General features: G+C 36.0%; 1 protein-coding gene across 50 annotated transcripts in view; it reads right to left on the bottom strand.

Annotated features, from left to right (window-relative positions):
- LOC121861916 (microtubule-associated protein futsch-like) overlaps nucleotides 1–23233 on the bottom strand; it is a 43966-nt gene that overhangs the window by 17291 nt on the left and 3442 nt on the right. For 17 of the 50 annotated variants that reach the window (XM_042359819.1, XM_042359838.1, XM_042359822.1 and 14 more), the window contains one exon: nucleotides 50–22709. In XM_042359819.1, coding sequence (XP_042215753.1) covers nucleotides 50–22709 — 22660 coding nt within the window. Of the gene's footprint in view, nucleotides 1–25; nucleotides 22710–23233 lie in introns of all 50 variants that reach the window. The other 33 variants (XM_042359843.1, XM_042359834.1, XM_042359842.1 and 30 more) reach the window with 31 other exon arrangements.

Below are 23233 nucleotides of genomic sequence, written 5' to 3' on the forward strand. Positions count from 1 at the left end.
CTCACTCTTAGCAGAGAGCACTGACATCACTCTTTACACTCACAGAGATGTCACTCTTAGGAGAAAGTGGGACCTCTTCCTCTGATTTCTTGGAAATGTCTTCCTTGGCTTCCTTAGCACTGACTTCACTCTTTACACTCACAGAGATGTCACTCTTAGGAGATACTGGAGCTTCTTCTGTTGGTTTCTTTGTGATATCAATTATTAAGGCTTCTTCTTTAGCTTCCTTAGCACTGATATCACTTTTAACACTGACAGAGATGTCACTCTTAGGAGAAAGTGGGACCTCTTCCTCTGATTTCTTGGAAATGTCTTCCTTGGCTTCCTTAGCACTGACTTCACTCTTTACACTCACAGAGATGTCACTCTTAGGAGATACTGGAGCTTCTTCTGTTGGTTTCTTTGTGATATCAATTATTAAGGCTTCTTCTTTAGCTTCCTTAGCACTGACATCACTCTTTACACTCACAGAGATGTCACTCTTAGGAGAAAGTGGGACCTCTTCCTCTGATTTCTTGGAAATGTCTTCCTTTGCTTCCTTAGAACTGACTTCACTCTTTACACTCACAGAGATGTCACTCTTAGGAGATACTGGAGCTTCTTCTGTTGGTTTCTTTGTGATATCAATTATTAAGGCTTCTTCTTTAGCTTCCTTAGCACTGACATCACTCTTTACACTCACAGAGATGTCACTCTTAGGAGAAAGTGGGACCTCTTCCTCTGATTTCTTGGAAATGTCTTCCTTTGCTTCCATAGAACTGACTTCACTCTTTACACTCACAGAGATGTCACTCTTGGGAGATACTGGGGCTTCTTCAGTTGGCTTCTTTGTTATATCAAATATAAGGATGTCCTCCTTAATCTCCTTAGCACTGACATCACTCTTTACACTGACAGAGATGTCACTCTTAGGAGAAAGTGGAATCTCTTCCTCTGATTTTTTTGAAATGTCTTCCTTTGATTCCTTAGCACTGACATCACTCTTTACACTGACAGAGATGTCACTCTTAGGAGATACTGGAGCTTCTTCTGTTGGTTTCTTTGTAATATCAATTATTAAGGCTTCTTTAGCTTCCTTAGCACTGACATCACTCTTTACACTCACAGAGATGTCACTTTTAGGAGATACTGGAGCTTCTTCTGTTGGTTTCTTTGTAATATCAATTATTAAGGCTTCTTTAGCTTCCTTAGCACTGACATCACTCTTTACACTGACAGAGATGTCACTCTTAGGAGATACTGGAGCTTCTTCTGTTGGTTTCTTTGTAATATCAATTATTAAGGCTTCTTTAGCTTCCTTAGCACTGACATCACTCTTTACACTCACAGAGATGTCACTCTTAGGAGATACTGGAGCTTCTTCTGTTGGTTTCTTTGTAATATCAATTATTAAGGCTTCTTCTTTAGCTTCCTTAGCACTGACATCACTCTTTACACTCACAGAGATGTCACTCTTAGGAGACAGTGGAATCTCTTCCTCTGATTTTTTGGAAATGTCTTCCTTTGCTTCCTTAGAACTGACTTCACTCTTTACACTCACAGAGATGTCACTCTTAGGAGATACTGGTGCTTCTGTTGGTTTCTTTGTAATATCAATTTCCAAGGCTTCTTCTTTAGCCTCCTTAGCACTGACATCACTCTTTACACTCACAGAGATGTCACTTTTAGGAGATACTGGAGCTTCTTCTGTTGGTTTCTTTGTAATATCAATTATTAAGGCTTCCTCAGCTTCCTTAGCACTGACGTCACTCTTTACACTCACAGAGATGTCACTCTTAGGAGACAGTGGGACCTCTTCAACTGATTTCTTCGAGACATCTTCCTTTAAACTGACATCACTCTTTATACTTACAGAGATGTCACTCTTGGGAGATATTGGGGCTTCTTCAGTTGGCTTCTTTGTTACATCAATTATTAGGATGTCCTCCTTAATCTCCTTTGCACTGACATCACTCTTTACACTCACAGAGATGTCACTCTTAGGAGATAGTGGGACCTCTTCCTCTGATTTCTTGGAAATGTCTTCCTTTGCTTCCTTAGAACTGACTTCACTCTTTACACTCACAGAGATGTCACTCTTAGGAGAAACTGGAGCTTCTTCTGTTGGTTTCTTTGTAATATCAATTACCAAGGGTTCTTCTTTAGCTTCCTTAGCACTGACATCACTCTTTACACTCACAGAGATGTCACTCTTAGGAGATACTGGAGCTTCTTCTGTTGGTTTCTTTGTAATATCAATTACCAAGGGTTCTTCTTTAGCCTCCTTAGCACTGACATCACTCTTTACACTGACAGAGATGTCACTCTTAGGAGATACTGGAGCTTCTTCTGTTGGTTTCTTTGTAATATCAATTACCAAGGGTTCTTCTTTAGCCTCCTTAGCACTGACATCACTCTTTACACTCACAGAGATGTCACTCTTAGGAGATACTGGAGCTTCTTCTGTTGGTTTCTTTGTAATATCAATTACCAAGGGTTCTTCTTTAGCCTCCTTAGCACTGATATCACTCTTTACACTGACAGAGATGTCACTCTTAGGAGAAAGTGGGACCTCTTCCTCTGATTTCTTGGAAATGTCTTCCTTTGCTTCCTTAGAACTGACTTCACTCTTTACACTGACAGAGATGTCACTCTTAGGAGATACTGGAGCTTCTTCTGTTGGTTTCTTTGTAATATCAATTACCAAGGGTTCTTCTTTAGCCTCCTTAGCACTGACTTCACTCTTTACACTCACAGAGATGTCACTCTTAGGAGATACTGGAGCTTCTTCTGTTGGTTTCTTTGTAATATCAATTACCAAGGGTTCTTCTTTAGCCTCCTTAGCACTGACATCACTCTTTACACTGACAGAGATGTCACTCTTAGGAGATACTGGAGCTTCTTCTGTTGGTTTCTTTGTAATATCAACAATTAAGGCTTCTTCAGCCTCCTTAGCACTGACGTCACTCTTTACACTCACAGAGATGTCACTCTTGGGAGATACTGGAGCTTCTTCTGTTGGTTTCTTTGTAATATCAATTACCAAGGGTTCTTCTTTAGCCTCCTTAGCACTGACATCACTCTTTACACTGACAGAGATGTCACTCTTAGGAGAAAGTGGGACCTCTTCAACTGATTTCTTGGAAATGTCTTCCTTTGCTTCCTTAGAACTGACTTCACTCTTTACACTGACAGAGATGTCACTCTTAGGAGAAAGTGGGACCTCTTCCTCTGATTTCTTGGAAATGTCTTCCTTTGCTTCCTTAGAACTGACTTCACTCTTTACACTGACAGAGATGTCACTCTTAGGAGAAAGTGGGACCTCTTCCTCTGATTTCTTGGAAATGTCTTCCTTTGCTTCCTTAGAACTGACTTCACTCTTTACACTGACAGAGATGTCACTCTTAGGAGAAAGTGGGACCTCTTCCTCTGATTTCTTGGAAATGTCTTCCTTTGATTCCTTAGAACTGACTTCACTCTTTACACTGACAGAGATGTCACTCTTAGGAGAAAGTGGGACCTCTTCCTCTGATTTCTTGGAAATGTCTTCCTTTGCTTCCTTAGAACTGACTTCACTCTTTACACTCACAGAGATGTCACTCTTAGGAGATATTGGAGCTTCTTCTGTTGGTTTCTTTGTAATATCAATAATTAAGGCTTCTTCAGCCTCCTTAGCACTGACGTCACTCTTTACACTCACAGAGATGTCACTCTTGGGAGATATTGGGGCTTCTTCAGTTGGCTTCTTTGTTACATCAATTATTAGGATGTCCTCCTTAATCTCCTTAGCACTGACATCACTCTTTACACTCACAGAGATGTCACTCTTAGGAGAAAGTGGGACCTCTTCCTCTGATTTCTTGGAAATGTCTTCCTTTGCTTCCTTAGAACTGACTTCACTCTTTACACTCACGGAGATGTCACTCTTAGGAGATATTGGAGCTTCTTCTGTTGGTTTCTTTGTAATATCAATTATTAAGGCTTCTTCTTCAGCTTCCTTAGCACTGACATCACTCTTTACACTCACAGAGATATCACTCTTAGGAGATACTGGAGCTTCTTCTGTTGGTTTCTTTGTAATATCAATTATTAAGGCTTCTTCTTTAGCTTCCTTAGCACTGACATCACTCTTTACACTCACAGAGATGTCACTCTTAGGAGATACTGGAGCTTCTTCTGTTGGTTTCTTTGTAATATCAATTATTAAGGCTTCTTCTTTAGCTTCCTTAGCACTGACATCACTCTTTACACTCACAGAGATGTCACTCTTAGGAGATACTGGAGCTTCTTCTGTTGGTTTCTTTGTAATATCAATTATTAAGGCTTCTTCAGCCTCCTTAGCACTGACGTCACTCTTTACACTCACAGAGATGTCACTCTTAGGTGACAGTGGGACCTCTTCAACTGATTTCTTCGAGACATCTTCCTTTAAACTGACATCACTCTTTACACTCACAGAGATGTCACTCTTGGGAGATATTGGGGCTTCTTCAGTTGGCTTCTTTGTTACATCAATTATTAGGATGTCCTCCTTCATCTCCTTAGCACTGACATCACTCTTTACACTCACAGAGATGTCACTCTTGGGAGATACTGGGGCTTCTTCAGTTGGCTTCTTTGTTACATCAATTATTAGGATGTCCTCCTTCATCTCCTTAGCACTGACATCACTCTTTACACTCACAGAGATGTCACTCTTAGGAGAAAGTGGGACCTCTTCCTCTGATTTCTTTGAAATGTCTTCCTTTGCTTCCTTAGAACTGACTTCACTCTTTACACTCACAGAGATGTCACTCTTAGGAGATACTGGAGCTTCTTCTGTTGGTTTCTTTGTAATATCAATTATTAAGGCTTCTTCTTTAGCTTCCTTAGCACTGACATCGCTCTTTACACTCACAGAGATGTCACTCTTGGGAGATACTGGGGCTTCTTCAGTTGGCTTCTTTGTTACATCAATTATTAGGATGTCCTCCTTCATCACCTTAGCACTGACATCACTCTTTACACTCACAGAGATGTCACTCTTAGGAGAAAGTGGGACCTCTTCCTCTGATTTCTTGGAAATGTCTTCCTTTGCTTCCTTAGAACTGACTTCACTCTTTACACTGACAGAGATGTCACTCTTAGGAGAAAGTGGGACCTCTTCAACTGATTTCTTGGAGACATCTTCCTTTAAACTGACATCACTCTTTACACTCACAGAGATGTCACTCTTAGGAGATACTGGAGCTTCTTCTGTTGGTTTCTTTGTAATATCAATTATTAAGGCTTCTTTAACCTCCTTAGCACTGACATCACTCTTTACACTGACAGAGATGTCACTCTTAGGAGAAAGTGGGACCTCTTCCTCTGATTTCATGGATATGTCTTCCTTTGCTTCCTTAGAACTGACTTCACTCTTGACGCTGACAGAGATGTCACTCTTAGGAGAAAGTGGGACCTCTTCCTCTGATTTCATGGAAATGTCTTCCTTTGCTTCCTTAGAACTGACTTCACTCTTTACACTGACAGAGATGTCACTCTTAGGAGATACTGGAGTTTCTTCTGTTGGTTTCTTTGTAATATCAATTATTAAGGCTTCTTCTTTAGCTTCCTTAGCACTGACATCACTCTTTACACTCACAGAGATGTCACTCTTTGGAGATACTGGAGCTTCTTCTGTTGGTTTCTTTGTAATATCAATTACAAAGGCTTCTTCTTTAGCCTCCTTAGCACTGACATCACTCTTTACACTGACAGAGATGTCACTCTTAGGAGAAAGTGGGACCTCTTCCTCTGATTTCTTGGAACTGACTTCACTCTTTACACTCACAGAGATGTCACTCTTTGGAGATACTGGAGCTTCTTCTGTTGGTATCTTTGTAATATCAATTACAAAGGCTTCTTCTTTAGCCTCCTTAGCACTGACTTCACTCTTTACACTGACAGAGACGTCACTCTTAGGAGAAAGTGGGACCTCTTCAACTGATTTCTTGGAGACATCTTCCTTTAAACTGACATCACTCTTTACACTCACAGAGATGTCACTCTTAGGAGATACTGGAGCTTCTTCTGTTGGTTTCTTTGTAATATCAATTATTAAGGCTTCTTTAACCTCCTTAGCACTGACATCACTCTTTACACTGACAGAGATGTCACTCTTAGGAGAAAGTGGGACCTCTTCCTCTGATTTCATGGAAATGTCTTCCTTTGCTTCCTTAGAACTGACTTCACTCTTTACACTGACAGAGATGTCACTCTTAGGAGAAAGTGGGACCTCTTCAACTGATTTCTTGGAAATGTCTTCCTTTGCTTCCTTAGAACTGACTTCACTCTTGACGCTGACAGAGATGTCACTCTTAGGAGAAAGTGGGACCTCTTCCTCTGATTTCATGGAAATGTCTTCCTTTGCTTCCTTAGAACTGACTTCACTCTTTACACTGACAGAGATGTCACTCTTAGGAGAAAGTGGGACCTCTTCAACTGATTTCTTGGAAATGTCTTCCTTTGCTTCCTTAGAACTGACTTCACTCTTTACACTCACAGAGATGTCACTCTTAGGAGATACTGGAGCTTCTTCTGTTGGTTTCTTTGTAATATCAATTATTAAGGCTTCTTCAGCCTCCTTACTGACGTCACTCTTTACACTCACAGAGATGTCACTCTTAGGAGATACTGGGGCTTCTTCTGTTGGTTTCTTTGTAATATCAATAATTAAGGCTTCTTTAACCTCCTTACCACTGATATCACTTTTAACACTGATAGAAATATCACTCTTAGGAGATAAAGATGCAGCTGTATCATCTAACTCCTTGGTTGTAACATCAATTGTAAGTTTTTCTTCTACGATTTCTTTTTCTGTAACCTCGACTATCTCCTCCACTCTCTTTACAGTAACTTCCTTTTTCTCGATCACGGAAATGTCTGTCTTGAGAACTTTATCACTAATATCACATACTACACTAACAGCCTCCTTACTAACTAAATCTTCCTTCTCAGTCAATTCCTGTGTTTCAATATATTCGGTAATTTGGTCCCTTTGCTTATCCAACAACTTACTTTTTTCAATTTCCTTTGCATCAACTTTCTTTACCTCTTCGAACACTTTTAATTTTTCTTTCTTCTCTTCCCTTTCAATAATTTCTTTCTCTACCTTTGTAACTTCATCTACTTTCTTTACTTCTTCAGCAATTTCCTTTTCTTCTTTGGTAACTTCTACTTTTTCTACTTCAACTTTTTCTTCTTTTGTGATTTCCTCTACTTTCTTTACTTCAACAACTTCCTTTTCTTCTTTGGTAATTTCTTTTACTGTCTTTATTTCTTCAGCAACTTCCCTTTCTTCTTTGGTAATTTCTTCTACTTTCTTTACTTCAACAACTTCCTTTTCTTCTTTGGAAATTTCTTCTACTGTCTTTAATTCTTCAGCAACTTCCCTTTCTTCTTTAGTAATTTCTTCTACTTTCTTTACTTCAACAACTTCCTTTTCTTCTTTGGTAATTTCTTCTACGGTCTTTATTTCTTCAGCAACTTCCCTTTCTTCTTTGGTAATTTCTTCTACCTTCTTTACTTCAACAATTTCCATTTCTTCTACTTTCTTTACTACAACAACTTCTTTTTCTTCTTTTCTGATTTCAACTTTCTTTACCTCTTTAGGAATTTCTTCTACTTTCTTTACTTCTTCAATAATTTCCTTCTCTAGTTTAGGGATTTCTTCAACCTTCTTTACTTCTTCGATAACTTCTTTTTCTTTTTTGGGAATTTCTTCTACTTTCTTTTCTTTAGTAATTTCCTCAACTTTCTTTGCTTCTTTGGGAATTTCTTCTACTTTCATTACTTCTTCAATAACTTCTTTTTCTAGTGTAGGAATTTCTTCTTTAGGGATTTCTACTTTCTTTACTTCTTTAGGAATTTCTTCTACTTTCTCTACTTCAATAACTTCTTTTTCTTCTTTGGGAATTTCTTCTACTTTCTTTACTTCTTCAATAACTTCCTTTTCTAGTTTAGGGATTTCTTCAACCTTTACTTCTTCGATAACTTTTTCTTTGGGAATTTCTTCTACTTTCTTTTCTTCTTTAGGAATTTCCTCAACTTTCTTTGCTTCTTTGGGAATTTCTTCTACTTTCTTTACTACTTCAATAACTTCTTTTTCTAGTGTAGCGATTTCTTCTTTTTCTAGTGTAGGAATTTCTTCTTTAGGGATTTCTACTTTCTTTACTTCTTCAATAACTTCTTTTTCTTTGGGAATTTCTTCTACTTTCTTTACTTCTTCAATAACTTTTCCTTCTTTTGGAATTTCTTCTACTTTCTTTACTTCTTCAATAACTTCCTTTTCTAGTTTAGGGATTTCTTCAACCTTCTTTACTTCTTCGATAACTTCTTTTTCTTCTTTGGGAATTTCTTCTTTCTTTTCTTTAGTAATTTCCTCAACTTTCTTTGCTTCTTTGGGAATTTCTTCTTTCTTTACTTCTTCAATAACTTCTTTTTCTAGTGTAGGAATTTCTTCTTTAGGAATTTCCTCAACTTTCTTTGCTTCTTTGGGAATTTCTTCTACTTTCTTTACTACTTCAATAACTTCTTTTTCTAGTGTAGCGATTTCTTCTTTTTCTAGTGTAGGAATTTCTTCTTTAGGGATTTCTACTTTCTTTACTTCTTCAATAACTTCTTTTTCTTTGGGAATTTCTTCTACTTTCTTTACTTCTTCAATAACTTCTTTTCCTTCTTTGGGAATTTCTTCTACTTTCTCTACTTCTTCAATAACTTCCTTTTCTAGTTTAAGGATTTCTTCAACCTTCTTTACTTCTTCGATAACTTCTTTTTCTTCTTTGGGAGTTTCTACTACTTTCTTTTCTTTAGGAATTTCCTCAACTTTCTTTGCTTCTTTGGGAATTTCTTCTACTTTCTTTACTTCTTCAAGAACTTCTTTTTCTAGTGTAGGAATTTCTTCTTTTTCTAGTGTAGGAAATTCTTCTTCAGGGATTTCTACTTTCTTTACTTCTTCAATAACTTCTTTTTCTTCTTTGGGAATTTCCTCTACTTTCTTTACTTCTTCAATAACTTCTTTTTCTTCTTTGGGAATTTCTTCCACTTTCTTTACTTCTTCAATAACTTCCTTTTCTAGTTTAAGGATTTCTTCAACCTTCTTTACTTCTTCGATAACTTTTTCTTCTTTGGGAATTTCGTCTACTTTCTTTTCTTCTTTAGGAATTTCCTCAACTTTCTTTGCTTCTTTGGGAATTTCTTCTACTTTCTTTACTGCTTCAATAACTTCTTTTTCCTCTTTGGGAATTTCTTCTACTTTCTTGACTTCTTTAGGAATTTCTTCTACTTTCTTTATTTCTTCAATAACTTCCTTTTCTTCTTTGGGAATTTCTTCTTTCTTTACTACTTCAATAACTTCTTTTTCTAGTGTAGGGATTTCTTCTTTTTCTAGTGTAGGAATTTCTTCTTTGGGGATTTCTACTTTCTTTACTTCAAGAACTTCTTTTTCTTCTTTGGGAATTTCTTCTACTTTCTTGATTTCTTTAGGAATTTCTTCTACTTTCTTTATTTCTTCAATAACTTCTTTTTCTTCTTTGGGAATTTCTTCTACTTTCTTTACTTCAATAACTTCTTTTTCAAGTTTAGAGATTTCTTCTTTAGGGATTTCTTCAACTTTCGTTACTTCTTTCGGAATTTCCTCAACTTCCTTTACTTCTTCTGGAATTACTTCTACTTTCTTTGCTTCTTCAGGAATTTCTTCTTTCTTTACTTCTCTAGGAATTTCCTCAACTTTCTTTACTTCTTCAGGGAGCTCTTGTACCTTCTTCACTTCCTTAGGAATTTCTTCTACTTTCGATACTTCTTTAGGAATTTCTTCTACTTTCTTTACCTCTTCAATAACTTCTTTTTCTTCTTTGGGAATTTCTTCTTTCTTTACTACTTCAATAACTTCTTTTTCTAGTGTAGGGATTTCTTCTTTTTCTAGTGTAGGAATTTCTTCTTTGGGGATTTCTACTTTCTTTACTTCAAGAACTTCTTTTTCTTCTTTGGGAATTTCTTCTACTTTCTTGACTTCTTTAGGAATTTCTTCTACTTTCTTTATTTCTTCAATAACTTCTTTGGGAATTTCTTCTACTTTCTTTACTTCAATAACTTCTTTTTCAAGTTTAGAGATTTCTTCTTTAGGGATTTCTTCAACTTTCGTTACTTCTTTCGGAATTTCCTCAACTTCCTTTACTTCTTCTGGAATTACTTCTACTTTCTTTGCTTCTTCAGGAATTTCTTCTTTCTTTACTTCTCTAGGAATTTCCTCAACTTTCTTTACTTCTTCAGGGAGTTCTTGTACCTTCTTCACTTCCTTAGGAATTTCTTCTACTTTCGATACTTCTTTAGGAATTTCTTCTACTTTCTTTACCTCTTCAATAACTTCTTTTTCCTCTTTGGGAATTTCTTCGACTTTCTTTTCTTCTTTAGAAACTTCCTCAACTTTCTTTACTTCTTTGGGAATTTCTTCTACTTTCTTTACCTCTTCAATAACTTCTTTTTCCTCTTTAGGAATTTCTTCTACTTTCTTCACTTCCTTAGGAATTTCTTCTATTTTCTTTACATCTTTAGGAATTTCTTCTACTTCCTTTACTTCTTTAGGAATTTCTTCGAATTCCTTTACTTCTTCAACAACTTCTTTTTCAAGTGCAGGGATTTCTTCTTTGGGGATTTCCTCAACTTTCTTTACTTCTTTGGGAATTTCTTCTACTTTCTTTTCTTCTTTAGAAATTTCATCAACTTTCTTTACTTCTTTGAGAATTTCTTCTACTTTCTTTACTTCTTCAATAACTTCTTTTTCTTCTTTGGGAATTTCTTCTACTTTCTTTACTTCTTTAGGAATTTCTTCGACTTTCTTTACTTCTTCAACAACTTTTTCAAGTGCAGGGATTTCTTCTTTGGGGATTTCTTCAACTTTCGTTACTTCTTTCGGAATTTCCTCAACTTTCTTTACTTCTGGAATTACTTCTACTTTCTTTACTTCAGGAATTTCTTCTACTTTCTTTACTTCCTTAGGAATTTCTTCTTTCCTTACTTCTTTAGGAATTTCTTCGACTTTCTTTACTTCTTCAGCAACTTTTTCAAGTGCAGGGATTTCTTCTTTGGGGATTTCTTCAACTTTCGTTACTTCTTTCGGAATTTCCTCAACTTTCTTTACTTCAGGAATTTCTTCTACTTTCTTTACTTCCTTAGGAATTTCTTCTTTCTTCACTTCTTTTGGAATTTCCTCAACTTTCTTTACTTCTTCAGGGAGTTCTTCTACCTTCTTCACTTCCTTAGGAATTTCTTCTACTTCCTTCACATCTTTAGGAATTTCTTCGACTTTCTTTACTTCTTCAACAACTTCTTTTTCAAGTGCAGGGATTTCTTCTTTGGGGATTTCCTCAACTTTCTTTACTTCTTTGGGAATTTCTTCTACTTTCTTTACTTTTTCAATAACTTCTTTTTCTTCTTTGGGAATTTCTTCTACTTTCTTTACTTCTTTAGGAATTTCTTTGACTTTCTTTACTTCTTCAACAACTTTTTCAAGAACAGAGATTTCTTCTTTGGGGATTTCCTCAACTTTCTTTACTTCTTTGGGAATTTCTTCTACTTTCTTTACTTCTTCAATAACTTCTTTTTCTTCTTTGGGAATTTCTTCTACTTTCTTTACTTCTTCAATAACTTCTTTTTCTTCTTTGGGAATTTCTTCTACTTTCTTTACTTCTTCAATAACTTCTTTTTCTTCTTTGGGAATTTCTTCTACTTTCTTTACTTCTTTAGGAATTTCTTCGACTTTCTTTACTTTTTCAACAACTTTTTCAAGTGCAGGGATTTCTTCTTTGGGGATTTCCTCAACTTTCTTTTCTTCTTTGGGAATTTCTTCTACTTTCTTTACTTCCTTAGGAATTTCTTCTACTTCCTTGACTTCTTCAATAACTTCTTTTTCTTCTTTCGGAATTTCTTCTACTTTCTTTACTTCCTTAGGAATTTCTTCTACTTTCTTAATTTCTTCAATAACTTCTCTTTCTTCTTTGGGAATTTCTTCTACTTTCTTTACTTCTTCAATAACATCTTTTTCAAGTTTAGGGATTTCTTCTACTTTCTTCACTTCCTTAGGAATTTCTTCTAATTTCTTTACTTCTTTAGGAATTTCTTCTACTTTCTTTGCCTCTTCAATAACTTCTTTTTCCTCTTTAGAAATTTCTTCTACTTTCTTTACTTCTTTAGGAATTTCTTCTACTTTCTTTACTTCTTTAGGAATTTCTTCTACTTTCTTTACTTCTTTAGGAATTTCTTCTACTTTCTTTACTTCTTTAGGAATTTCTTCTACTTTCTTTACTTCTTCAACAACTTTTTCAAGTGCAGGGATTTCTTCTTTGGGGATTTCCTCAACTTTCTTTACTTCTTTGGGAATTTCTTCTACTTTCTTTTCTTTAGAAATTTCTTCTACTTTCTTTACTTCCTTAGGAATTTCTTCTACTTTCTTTACTTCTTCAATAAATTCTTTTTCTTCTTTGGGAATTTCTTCTACTTTCTTTACTTCTTCAATAACTTCTTTTTCTTCTTTGGGAATTTCTTCTACTTTCTTTACTTCTTCAATAACTTCTTTTTCTTCTTTTGGAATTTCTTCTACTTTCTTTACTTCCTTAGGAATTTCTTCTACTGTCTTTACTTCCTTAGGAATTTCTTCTACTTCCTTGACTTCTTCAGTAACTTCTTTTTCTTTGGGAATTACTTCTAATTTCTGTATTTCCTTAGGAATTTCTTCTACTTTCTTTATTTCTTCAATAACTTCTCTTTCTTCTTTGGGAATTTCTTCTACTTTCTTTACTGCCTTAGGAATTTCTTCTACTTCCTTGACTTCTTCAATAACTTCTTTTTCTTTTGGAATTTCTTCTACTTTCTTTACTTCCTTAGGAATTTCTTCTACTTCCTTGACTTCTTCAATAACTTCTTTTTCTTCTTTGGGAATTTCTTCTAATTTCTTTACTTCCTTAGGAATTTCTTCTACTTTCTTTACTTCCTTAGGAATTTCTCCTACTTCCTTGACTTCTTCAATAACTTCTTTTTCTTTTGGAATTTCTTCTACTTTCTTTACTTCCTTAGGAATTTCTTCTACTTCCTTGACTTCTTCAATAACTTCTTTTTCTTTTGGAATTTCTTCTACTTTCTTTACTTCCTTAGGAATTTCTTCTACTTTCTTTACTTCCTTAGGAATTTCTTCTACTTCCTTGACTTCTTCAATAACTTCTTTTTCTTTTGGAATTTCTTCTACTTTCTTTACTTCCTTAGGAATTTCTTCTACTTTCTTTACTTCCTTAGGAATTTCTTCTACTTCCTTGACTTCTTCAGTAACTTTTTCTTTGGGAATTACTTCTAATTTCTTTACTTCCTTAGGAATTTCTTCTACTTTCTTTATTTCTTCAATAACTTCTCTTTCTTCTTTGGGAATTTCTTCTACTTTCTTTACTTCCTTAGGAATTTCTCCTACTTCCTTGACTTCTTCAATAATTTCTTTTTCTTTTGGAATTTCTTCTACTTTCTTTACTTCCTTAGGAATTTCTTCTACTTCCTTGACTTCTTCAATAACTTCTTTTTCCTCTTTGGGAATTTCTTCTACTTTCTTTACTTCCTTAGGAATTTCTTCTACTTTCTTTACTTCCTTAGGAATTTCTCCTACTTCCTTGACTTCTTCAATAACTTCTTTTTCTTTTGGAATTTCTTCTACTTTCTTTACTTCCTTAGGAATTTCTTCTACTTCCTTGACTTCTTCAATAACTTCTTTTTCTTTTGGAATTTCTTCTACTTTCTTTACTTCCTTAGGAATTTCTTCTACTTCCTTGACTTCTTCAATAACTTCTTTTTCTTCTTTGGGAATTTCTTCTACTTTCTTTACTTCCTTAGGAATTTCTTCTACTTTCTTTACTTCCTTAGGAATTTCTTCTACTTCCTTGACTTCTTCAATAACTTCTTTTTCTTTTGGAATTTCTTCTACTTTCGTTACTTCCTTAGGAATTTCTTCTACTTTCTTTACTTCCTTAGGAATTTCTTCTACTTCCTTGACTTCTTCAGTAACTTCTTTTTCTTCTTTAGGAATTTCTTCTACTTCCTTTACTTCTTCAATAACTTCTTTTTCTGTATGAATTACTTTAATTTCCTTTAATTCTTCAGGGATTTTGTCAACTTTGGGAATGTCTTCAGCTTTCTTTATTTCTTCAATAACTTCTTTTGCTACTTTAGGGATATCTTCTATTTTCTTTATTTCTTTCTCAATTTCTTCTTTCTTTTCATCTTTCTTGAGAATTTCATCTTTCTTAAGTTTTGTAATTTCCTCCACTTCTTTTGCAACTTCTTTCTTTATTTCTTTTTCAGGAAGTTCTTTTTCCTCTTTGGCTACTTCAAGTTCAACTCTTTCGCGTTGTTTCCTTTCGTGGATTTCAATATATTCAGCAATTTCTTTCGTTGTCTTGCCTAATCGCCTCATTTCTTCAATTTCTTCAGTGATATCAATGTCTTTTACCTCTTCAGTTAATAATGGCTTGGTTACATCAGGGAGAACCTTTTCCTCTTTCTTTTCTGTCAAAAGCTTTTCTACAATTGGTTCTTCTTTTATTTCTTCTACTTTCTCTGCTTCTCTTGTAACTTCTTCCTCTGCTTCATCGATTTCCTTCATCTGCTTTTCAAAAAGATCTTTTTCCTCTTTGGAAACTTCTACCTTAGCTCTGTCACGTAATCTTCGTCTGTGGATTTCAATATATTCAATTATTTCTTCCCTAGACCTACCTAATCTCCTCATTTCATAAATTTCTTCAATAATGTCTACATGTTCGACCTTTTCAGGTTCTAGTGGTTTGGTCACATCAGGAACGACCTTCTCCTTAACTTCTTTCTCCTCCGTCACAATTGGTTTTTCTTTTTTGATTTCTTCTTTTTCTATTTCTTCCTCGACTTCATCAATTTCCTTCATCTGCTCTTCAAGAAGTTCTTTTTCATCTTTGGAAACTTCTACCTTAGCTCTGTCACGTAATCTTCGTCTGTGGATTTCAATATATTCAATTATTTCTTCCCTAGACCTACCTAATCTCCTCATTTCATAAATTTCTTCAATAATGTCTACATGTTCGACCTTTTCAGGTATTAATGGTTTGGTTACATCAGGAACAGCCTTCTCCTTATCTTCTTTCTCCTCTGTCACAATTGGTTTTTCTTCAACTTTCAATTTTGTAACTTCTTCCACCAGTACTCCTTTCTCAACTTCATCTACTTCCTTAATCATATTATCAAGAAGTTCTTTTTCTTCTTTTGAAACTTCAACCTTAGCTCTGTACCGAAGTTGTTTTCTGTGGATTTCAATATATTCAATAATTTCTTCTCTTGGCCTACCTAATCTCTTCATTTCATGAATTTCTTTGATAATGTCTTCATGTTCTATTAGTTGGGTTATTAATGGTTTGGTTACATCAGGAATGACCTCCTCCTTTACTTCTGTCACAATTGGTTTTTCTTCGAGTGGTTTTTCTTTTTTAATTTCTTCTTTTTCTACTTCTTCAAGTTCATCCATTTCCTTCATCTGCTTTTCAAGAAGTTCTTTTTCAGCTTTGGAAACTTCTACCTTAGCTCTGTCACGTAATCTTCGTCTGTGGATTTCAATATATTCAATTATTTCTTCCCTAGACCTACCTAATCTCCTCATTTCATAAATTTCTTCAATAATGTCTACATGTTCAACCTTTTCAGGTTCTACTGGTTTGGTCACATCAAGAATGTCCTTTTCCTCTTTCACCTCTGTCACAGTTGGTTTTTCTAGAACTGGTTTCTCCTCTTTCTTGATTTCTTCAATTTTCACTCCAATGTCTTTCTCAACTTCATCTGTTTCCTTAATCATATTTTCAATAAGTTCTTTTTCTTCTTTTGAAACTTCAACCTTAGCTCTGTACCGAAGTTGTTTTCTGTGGATTTCAATATATTCAATAATTTCTTCTCTTGGCCTACCTAATCTCTTCATTTCATGAATTTCCTTGATTAAGTCTTCATGTTCTATTAGTTGAGTTATTAATGGTTTGGTTACATCAGGAATGACCTCCTCCTTTACTTCTGTCACAATTGGTTTTTCTTCTTTGATTTCTACTTTCTCTACTTCTCGTTCAACTTCATCTATTTCCTTCATCTGCTTTTCAAGAAGTTCTTTTTCATCTTTGGAAACTTCTACCTTAGCTCTGTCACGTAATCTTCGTCTGTGGATTTCAATATATTCAATTATTTCTTCCCTAGACCTACCTAATCTCCTCATTTCATAAATTTCTTCAATAATGTCTACATGTTCGACCTTTTCAGGTTCTAATGGTTTGGTTACATCAGGAACGACCTTCTCCTTATCTTCTTTCTCCTCCGTCACAATTGGTTTTTCTTCTTTGATTTCTTCTTTCTCTACTTCTCGTTCAACTTCATCTATTTCCTTCATCTGCTCTTCAAGAAGTTCTTTTTCATCTTTGGAAACTTCTACCTTAGCTCTGTCACGTAATCTTTGTCTGTGGATTTCAATATATTCAATTATTTCTTCCCTAGACCTACCTAATCTCCTCATTTCATAAATTTCTTCAATAATGTCTACATGTTCGACCTTTTCAGGTTCTAATGGTTTGGTTACATCAGGAACGACCTTCTCCTTATCTTCTTTCTCCTCTGTAACAGTTGGTTTTTCTTCAATTGGTTTTTCTTTTTTGATTTCTTCTTTCTCTATTTCATCCTCTACTTCATCTATTTCCTTCATCTGTTTTTCAAGAAGTTCTTTTTCATCTTTGGAAACTTCTACCTTAGCTCTGTCACGTAATCTTCGTCTGTGGATTTCAATATATTCAATTATTTCTTCCCTAGACCTACCTAATCTCCTCATTTCATAAATTTCTTCAATAATGTCTACATGTTCGACCTTTTCAGGTTCTAATGGTTTGGTCACATCAGGAACGACCTTCTCCTTAACTTCTTTCTCCTCCGTCACAATTGGTTCTTCTTTGATTTCTTCTTTCTCTACTTCTAGTTCAACTACATCTATTTCCTTCATCTGTTTTTCAAGAAGTTCTTTTTCATCTTTGGAAACTTCTACCTTAGCTCTGTCACGTAATCTTCGTCTGTGGATTTCAATATATTCAATTATTTCTTCCCTAGACCTACCTAATCTCCTCATTTCATAAATTTCTTCAATAATGTCTACATGTTCGACCTTTTCAGGTTCTAATGGTTTGGTCACATCAGGAACGACCTTCTCCTTAACTTCTTTCTCCTCCGTCACAATTGGTTCTTCTTTGATTTCTTCTTTCTCTACTTCTAGTTCAACTACATCTATTTCCTTCATCTGTTTTTCAAGAAGTTCTTTTTCATCTTTGGAAACTTCTACCTTAGCTCTGTCACGTAATCTTCGTCTGTGGATTTCAATATATTCAATTATTTCTTCCCTAGACCTACCTAATCTCCTCATTTCATAAATTTCTTCAATAATGTCTACATGTTCGACCTTTTCAGGTTCTAATGGTTTGGTCACATCAGGAACGACCTTCTCCTTAACTTCTTTCTCCTCCGTCACAATTGGTTCTTCTTTGATTTCTTCTTTCTCTACTTCTAGTTCAACTACATCTATTTCCTTCATCTGTTTTTCAAGAAGTTCTTTTTCATCTTTGGAAACTTCTACCTTAGCTCTGTCACGTAATCTTCGTCTGTGGATTTCAATATATTCAATTATTTCTTCCCTAGACCTACCTAATCTCCTCATTTCATAAATTTCTTCAATAATGTCTACATGTTCGACCTTTTCAGGTTCTAATGGTTTGGTCACATCAGGAACGACCTTCTCCTTAACTTCTTTCTCCTCCGTTACAATTGGTTTTTCTTCTTTGATTTCTACTTTCTCTACGTCTCGTTCAACTTCATCTATTTCCTTCATCTGCTTTTCAAGAAGTTCTTTTTCCTCTTTGGAAACTTCTACCTTAGCTCTGTCACGTAATCTTCGTCTGTGGATTTCAATATATTCAATTATTTCTTCCCTAGACCTACCTAATCTCCTCATTTCATAAATTTCTTCAATAATGTCTACATGTTCGACCTTTTCAGGTTCTAATGGTTTGGTCACATCAGGAACGACCTTCTCCTTAACTTCTTTCTCCTCCGTTACAATTGGTTTTTCTTCTTTGATTTCTTCTTTCTCTACTTCTAGTTCAACTTCATCTATTTCCTTCATCTGCTTTTCAAGAAGTTCTTTTTCCTCTTTGGAAACTTCTACCTTAGCTCTGTCACGTAATCTTCGTCTGTGTATTTCAATATATTCAATTATTTCTTCCCTAGACCTACCTAATCTCCTCATTTCATAAATTTCTTCAATAATGTCTACATGTTCAACCTTTTCAGGTTCTAATGGTTTGGTCACATCAGGAACGATCTTCTCCTTTTCTTCTGTCACAATTGGTTTTTCTTCTTTCCTCAATTCTTCTACTCTCTTTACTTCTTGTGTAACTTCTTCCTTTACTTCTTTCTCAACTTCATCAATTTCCTTTACTTGTTGTTCAAGAAGTTCTTTTTCGTGTTTTGTCATTTCAGTCTTGATTCTCTCATGTAGTCGTCTTCTGTGAATTTCGATATATTCAATTATTTCTTTTCTTGACCTACCTAACCGCCTCATTTCTTGAATTTCCTCAATGATGTATTTAACCACCACCTTCTCCTTTTCTATTTCCTCCATTGTCACAATATCTGCTGTGGTATCTTTGATAGGTACTTTCTCTTCTTCAACTTTCACTTCTTTCTTGTCTTCTTCAATCTTTTTATAAACTTGATCCTTTTCCATCATCTCAGTGATTTCCTTTTCTTTAACTTCTACTGCTTCTTTATCCTCCTCTTCCAATTCATCGATTTCTTTTTCTTCTTTGTCCCGTTTTTCTTTTTCAGGAACTTTTTCTAATTCAAGTTCTTCATATGGTGTAACGACTTTAGTTGGCTTTTGGTCTTTTACAACTGGCAGCTCATGAACCGCTTCCATTTCATCTGCAACGGTTTCAGGAAGTTTTGGTTTAATTGGTTCTTCTTTTTCCCCTAGAGTTTGTGCAATATCTTTTAAAAGCTCGGTTTTGTCTATCTTGGTGATTTCCATAGGTTCAGTAACCTTCTCACCCTTTTGAATTACCTCTGACACAGCAGTGGCCTTAAATTCAGCATATTTTGCCTCAAACTCATCCAAAGATTTGGAGGGCTTCTCTTCTCTTGAGATTTCGTCTTCTTCGAGTTCTTCCTCCACTTCACTTTCTTTGGATATTTCTTTAACGATCTCCCTTTCGTGTTTCTCTGCTGCTACTTCTTCTCTAATTTGTAACTCTCCCTTAACTTCTAGCATAGGAGAACCTACATCGAGCTCTTCTTCAGATGGCTTTTCTGTCTCAATATCCTTCTCATATATATCACATTCGATGGATTCGACTTCTTCATGAATTGGCAGGTCGTCCACTTCATCTGGTGTCTTGATGATCTCTCGAGGATGAACTGGTGGTGCCGAAGGTTTGAAAATTGCTTCTGGGAGGGATGTTGGAACAGTAACTTCTTCTTTTGGTTTTGGACTTGGCTCCTTTGGTAAAACTTCCTTTGGTTCGGTGGCAGGTATGGCAAATCCAGTGAATAACCCTCGGATGGGTTTCTCTTCATATTTTTCTTTATATTCTGTGAGTTTTGCACTGCTTGGTAATGTGGCATAAACATCTCTATCTTCTGTCTCAATCTTCTCGTATATATCTTCAGTCTCATGTTTTTCTTCAAGCTTAGCAATATCTTCAACTTTTTCTTCCAAGTGAGTAATTTTGTCTTCTTTCTTTTTCTTTTCTGACTCATCTTCTTTTTCTTCAATGCTTACTTTTTCCTCATCTTCAAGCACTTCCTCCTCCTCCTCTTCTTCTTCTTCCTCCTCCTCCTCCTCTTCTTCCTCTTCTTCTGCTTTTAATTTTTCTCTTAATTTTTCTTCCTTTTCAATCTCTTCCTCAGGTTCTCTTTCTTCGACTTCTTCTTCTTCCTCCTCCTCTTCTTCCTCCTCTTCTTCCTCCTCCTCTTCTTCTTCTTCCTCCTCCTCTTCTTCAGTTTCCTTTTCAGCTTCCACAAGTTCCTCAACTTCTTCAATTACATCTTCTTTTTCGACATGCTCCACAACACCTTCCTCATGCAGGATAAGAGAATCCTTTTCTTCCTCCTCGAGTTGTTGTTTATCAATAATTTGCAAGGTGTCCTCATCTAACTTGATTTCTTGTACTCCTGGGATGTTGGCAATGTCTGAGATACGATCTTCTTCGTCTTGGTCAGGGGCAAGCATAAGATCATCGGCCTCCTTCATGGGTGCGACAATTTCTTCAACATCCTCACGGTCAGCTGCTGCTTCAACCACAGCAACACCCGATACAGCTGCAGCCATGACACCTGCTTTCACAGCTGCACCAGTGATGATCTTTTTCATTGGTCCATCTGGTTTAGGTACAGGTGGTTTCTCTATCTTCTTGGGCTTTGGAGTTCTTCCAGGTGCTGCCTGCTTCAATGCAGTTCTGGGTGTGGAAGGCTTGGGCTTCTGCTCCTTCTTTGCAGCTTCAGCGGCCTTTGCTGCTCTGTTTCTGTCATCAACAAGTTTCTTGTGCGTAATTTCTCTGGTAGTAGGTGTAGTTTTAGGAATTATTCTTCTTTCACCCCTTGGTGCTTTAGGAACAGGAGGTTTGGGTAGTCTGACTTCTCCATTAACTTCTTTTTCTGGTACTGCAGTCTTCTTAAGGCGTCTCTTTGTCTCTGGAGTTCTAGATTTTTTGGGAGTGCCAGTTTCATCAAGTTTACTTTCAGGCTTCTTTAGTTTTCTTATTTTTCTCTCCTTTACCTCAGGTTTTTTATCAGATGGTTCCCCTTCCTTCTTTCCTTCAAGCTCTGCTTTACGTTCTCTTCTTTCTTTTCTTTCGAGGCTTTTTCTTTCTTTAGCTCTTTTTTCAAGCCGCTGTGTTCTTTCTTCTATTCTCGTTCTTCTATCGCCAGTATCGATGCGTGATTCTACCTTGGGCTTTCGGTATCTCTTAGGTCTATCAGGAGTTCCCGATTCCTTTATTTTCTTTTCCTTTGGTTTCGGCTTCTCCTTTAGTTCTTTTGTTTGTTCAATTTCAAGAGAAGATTCTCTCTCTTCACCAGTCACAACACCTGATTCAGCAGAAACCAAAGATGCCTCTTTGACATCTGTTAATTCTATCTCCTGCAGTTCTTTGATTTCTGCAGTTTCAATGGTTTGTATTCTAGTTTCTAAATCTACTGCTTTTCTTGCTCTTTCTTTTTGTTCTATGGACTTTTCTTTTTCTGTTATAACCTCTGCTTTAGAAACTAGACTAGGTTCTTTGGTATCTTTACTATCAATAACATCTGTTATTCTTTGTGATTCTTCTTTGGTTTTCGCAACTTCTGTGGGTATCAATTTCTTGTCTTCACTAGTTTCTAAGGAGTCTAAGGCAATATCATAGCCATTCACCTTTTCCTTTGTTTCTTCAAGTTCAGTTGTAACTTTCTCTTCCTTCCTATCTTCAATCTTTTCTCTCTTCTCCTCTCGCTTAATGACTTTCTTCTCAATTTTCTTGTCAACTTTTCTCTCCCTCTTTGCCTCACGGATGGTCTTTTCATGGAGTTCTGACCGCTCCATCTTCAATCTTCTTCTTTCTTCACGACTGACAGAACGGTCAATCCTTTCCCTCTTTATTCTGTGTGTTGGTGGAGATGGACTTACTGCCTTGGTTGGTTTGGAATCAGCTAATAACTTTTCCATGGTCTTGCTGCTCTTGCGCTCCTCCGCTGCTGCTTTTATGGACTTTGCAGAACACGTTGGATACTTAAGATATTCTAAATTTCTTAACCTTTCAAGGCCTTCAAATATTTTGTGTTGGGGAGTACTTCCAGGGAAGAGAATTCTAGTAATTGTATCACTAGGGTCATTTGGTTGCCATATCAAAAGGGCACATATGGAAGTGAGGTTCGTTAGTGGGCAAGGAAAGACTTTATCACCGATTTTGTAAGTAGTAAAGCCCATGTCAGATGCAATCACTTCATTGTTCCATCTTTGCATGAACTCTCGCACTTCTTTACTGTCTCTAGAAGGATTTATTACATACATATCAAGTTTACCATGTCCTACTTTGTGATATAAGTTAATTGGTTCCATGGCATTGTCACGGAAACACAAGTGAGGTTTTAAACTAATTTGTCTCAAATTTTCTCGTAATAAGTGTCCTTCATCCCAGAGATTAATAAGTAATGGGTCTTTGTCTTTGTCACCATCGGGAGACTTTAAGGAACCAGCAACATTGCAGAAAGTATGCCCGATCTGAGGATACACTGAACTTAGTGCTTTTCTACGAATAACATTAGTGATACCCATGAGATTAGAACTGTTAAGTCTTGTAATAAGGACTGCATCGAGACGATCGAGATGGCGTGTGAAATCCCAGAAACATGCTTTGTAGTTATAGCCACCATCCACAAGCATATTGAAGCCATTGACGCCGAAGAGAGCCGAGTCACCTTGACCGCCGGGGAACACATAGAGAGTGGGGCGAGAGAAACGGATGTTGCCCACGATGTCGGAGGGTTCTAGGAGTTCTTCAATAGGTGTGCTGCTGAGGAACGGTGACAGATACTGAACGAAAGTTGAGATCCCGGGGGTGATCTCAATCTTATCGTCAGGGTTGACTGTCACGCGGCACAGTTTACTGAAATATAAAAATCTTTATTAGTTTTCCTTTTATGTGATTATATTTAGCAATAGACACACCACAGATGACTGCTACTGAGCCAATTTACATGGAAATACAATAGTCAGAAAAAATTTATGAACATTATATGAATCATTTTTGAAGAATAAAACCTACCTAACTCCTACACATTGCATTCATGAAAGAATGATAACCATGATGTCACTTATTATGATATACTGTATTAGAATGTAATTGTATGAAACCAAATTAGCTAATAATCACGTAGAATGGATGCATAATTAAAGAGAATTACAAAAAAACACAAATTAGAGAAAAATAAACAAATTAAAATATGGAAGTTAGTAGCAGTTGAGGGGAGAGACAGAGCATAGCAGCTTAGTTGAATAGCCAAGAGGCGCATCACTTTCCCGCTAACAGCTAGGGTACGAGGATGCTGCTTTGACGAACGGGCTGAGTGATCCCCCCCAAAAAAAATATATATATATATTTCTGCACTGTCTCTGTTGGCTAAGGGGCTA

The sequence above is a fragment of the Homarus americanus genome, unplaced genomic scaffold (assembly GCF_018991925.1).
Source record: "Homarus americanus isolate GMGI-L3 unplaced genomic scaffold, GMGI_Hamer_2.0 scaffold11407, whole genome shotgun sequence".
Taxonomy (NCBI): domain Eukaryota; kingdom Metazoa; phylum Arthropoda; class Malacostraca; order Decapoda; family Nephropidae; genus Homarus; species Homarus americanus.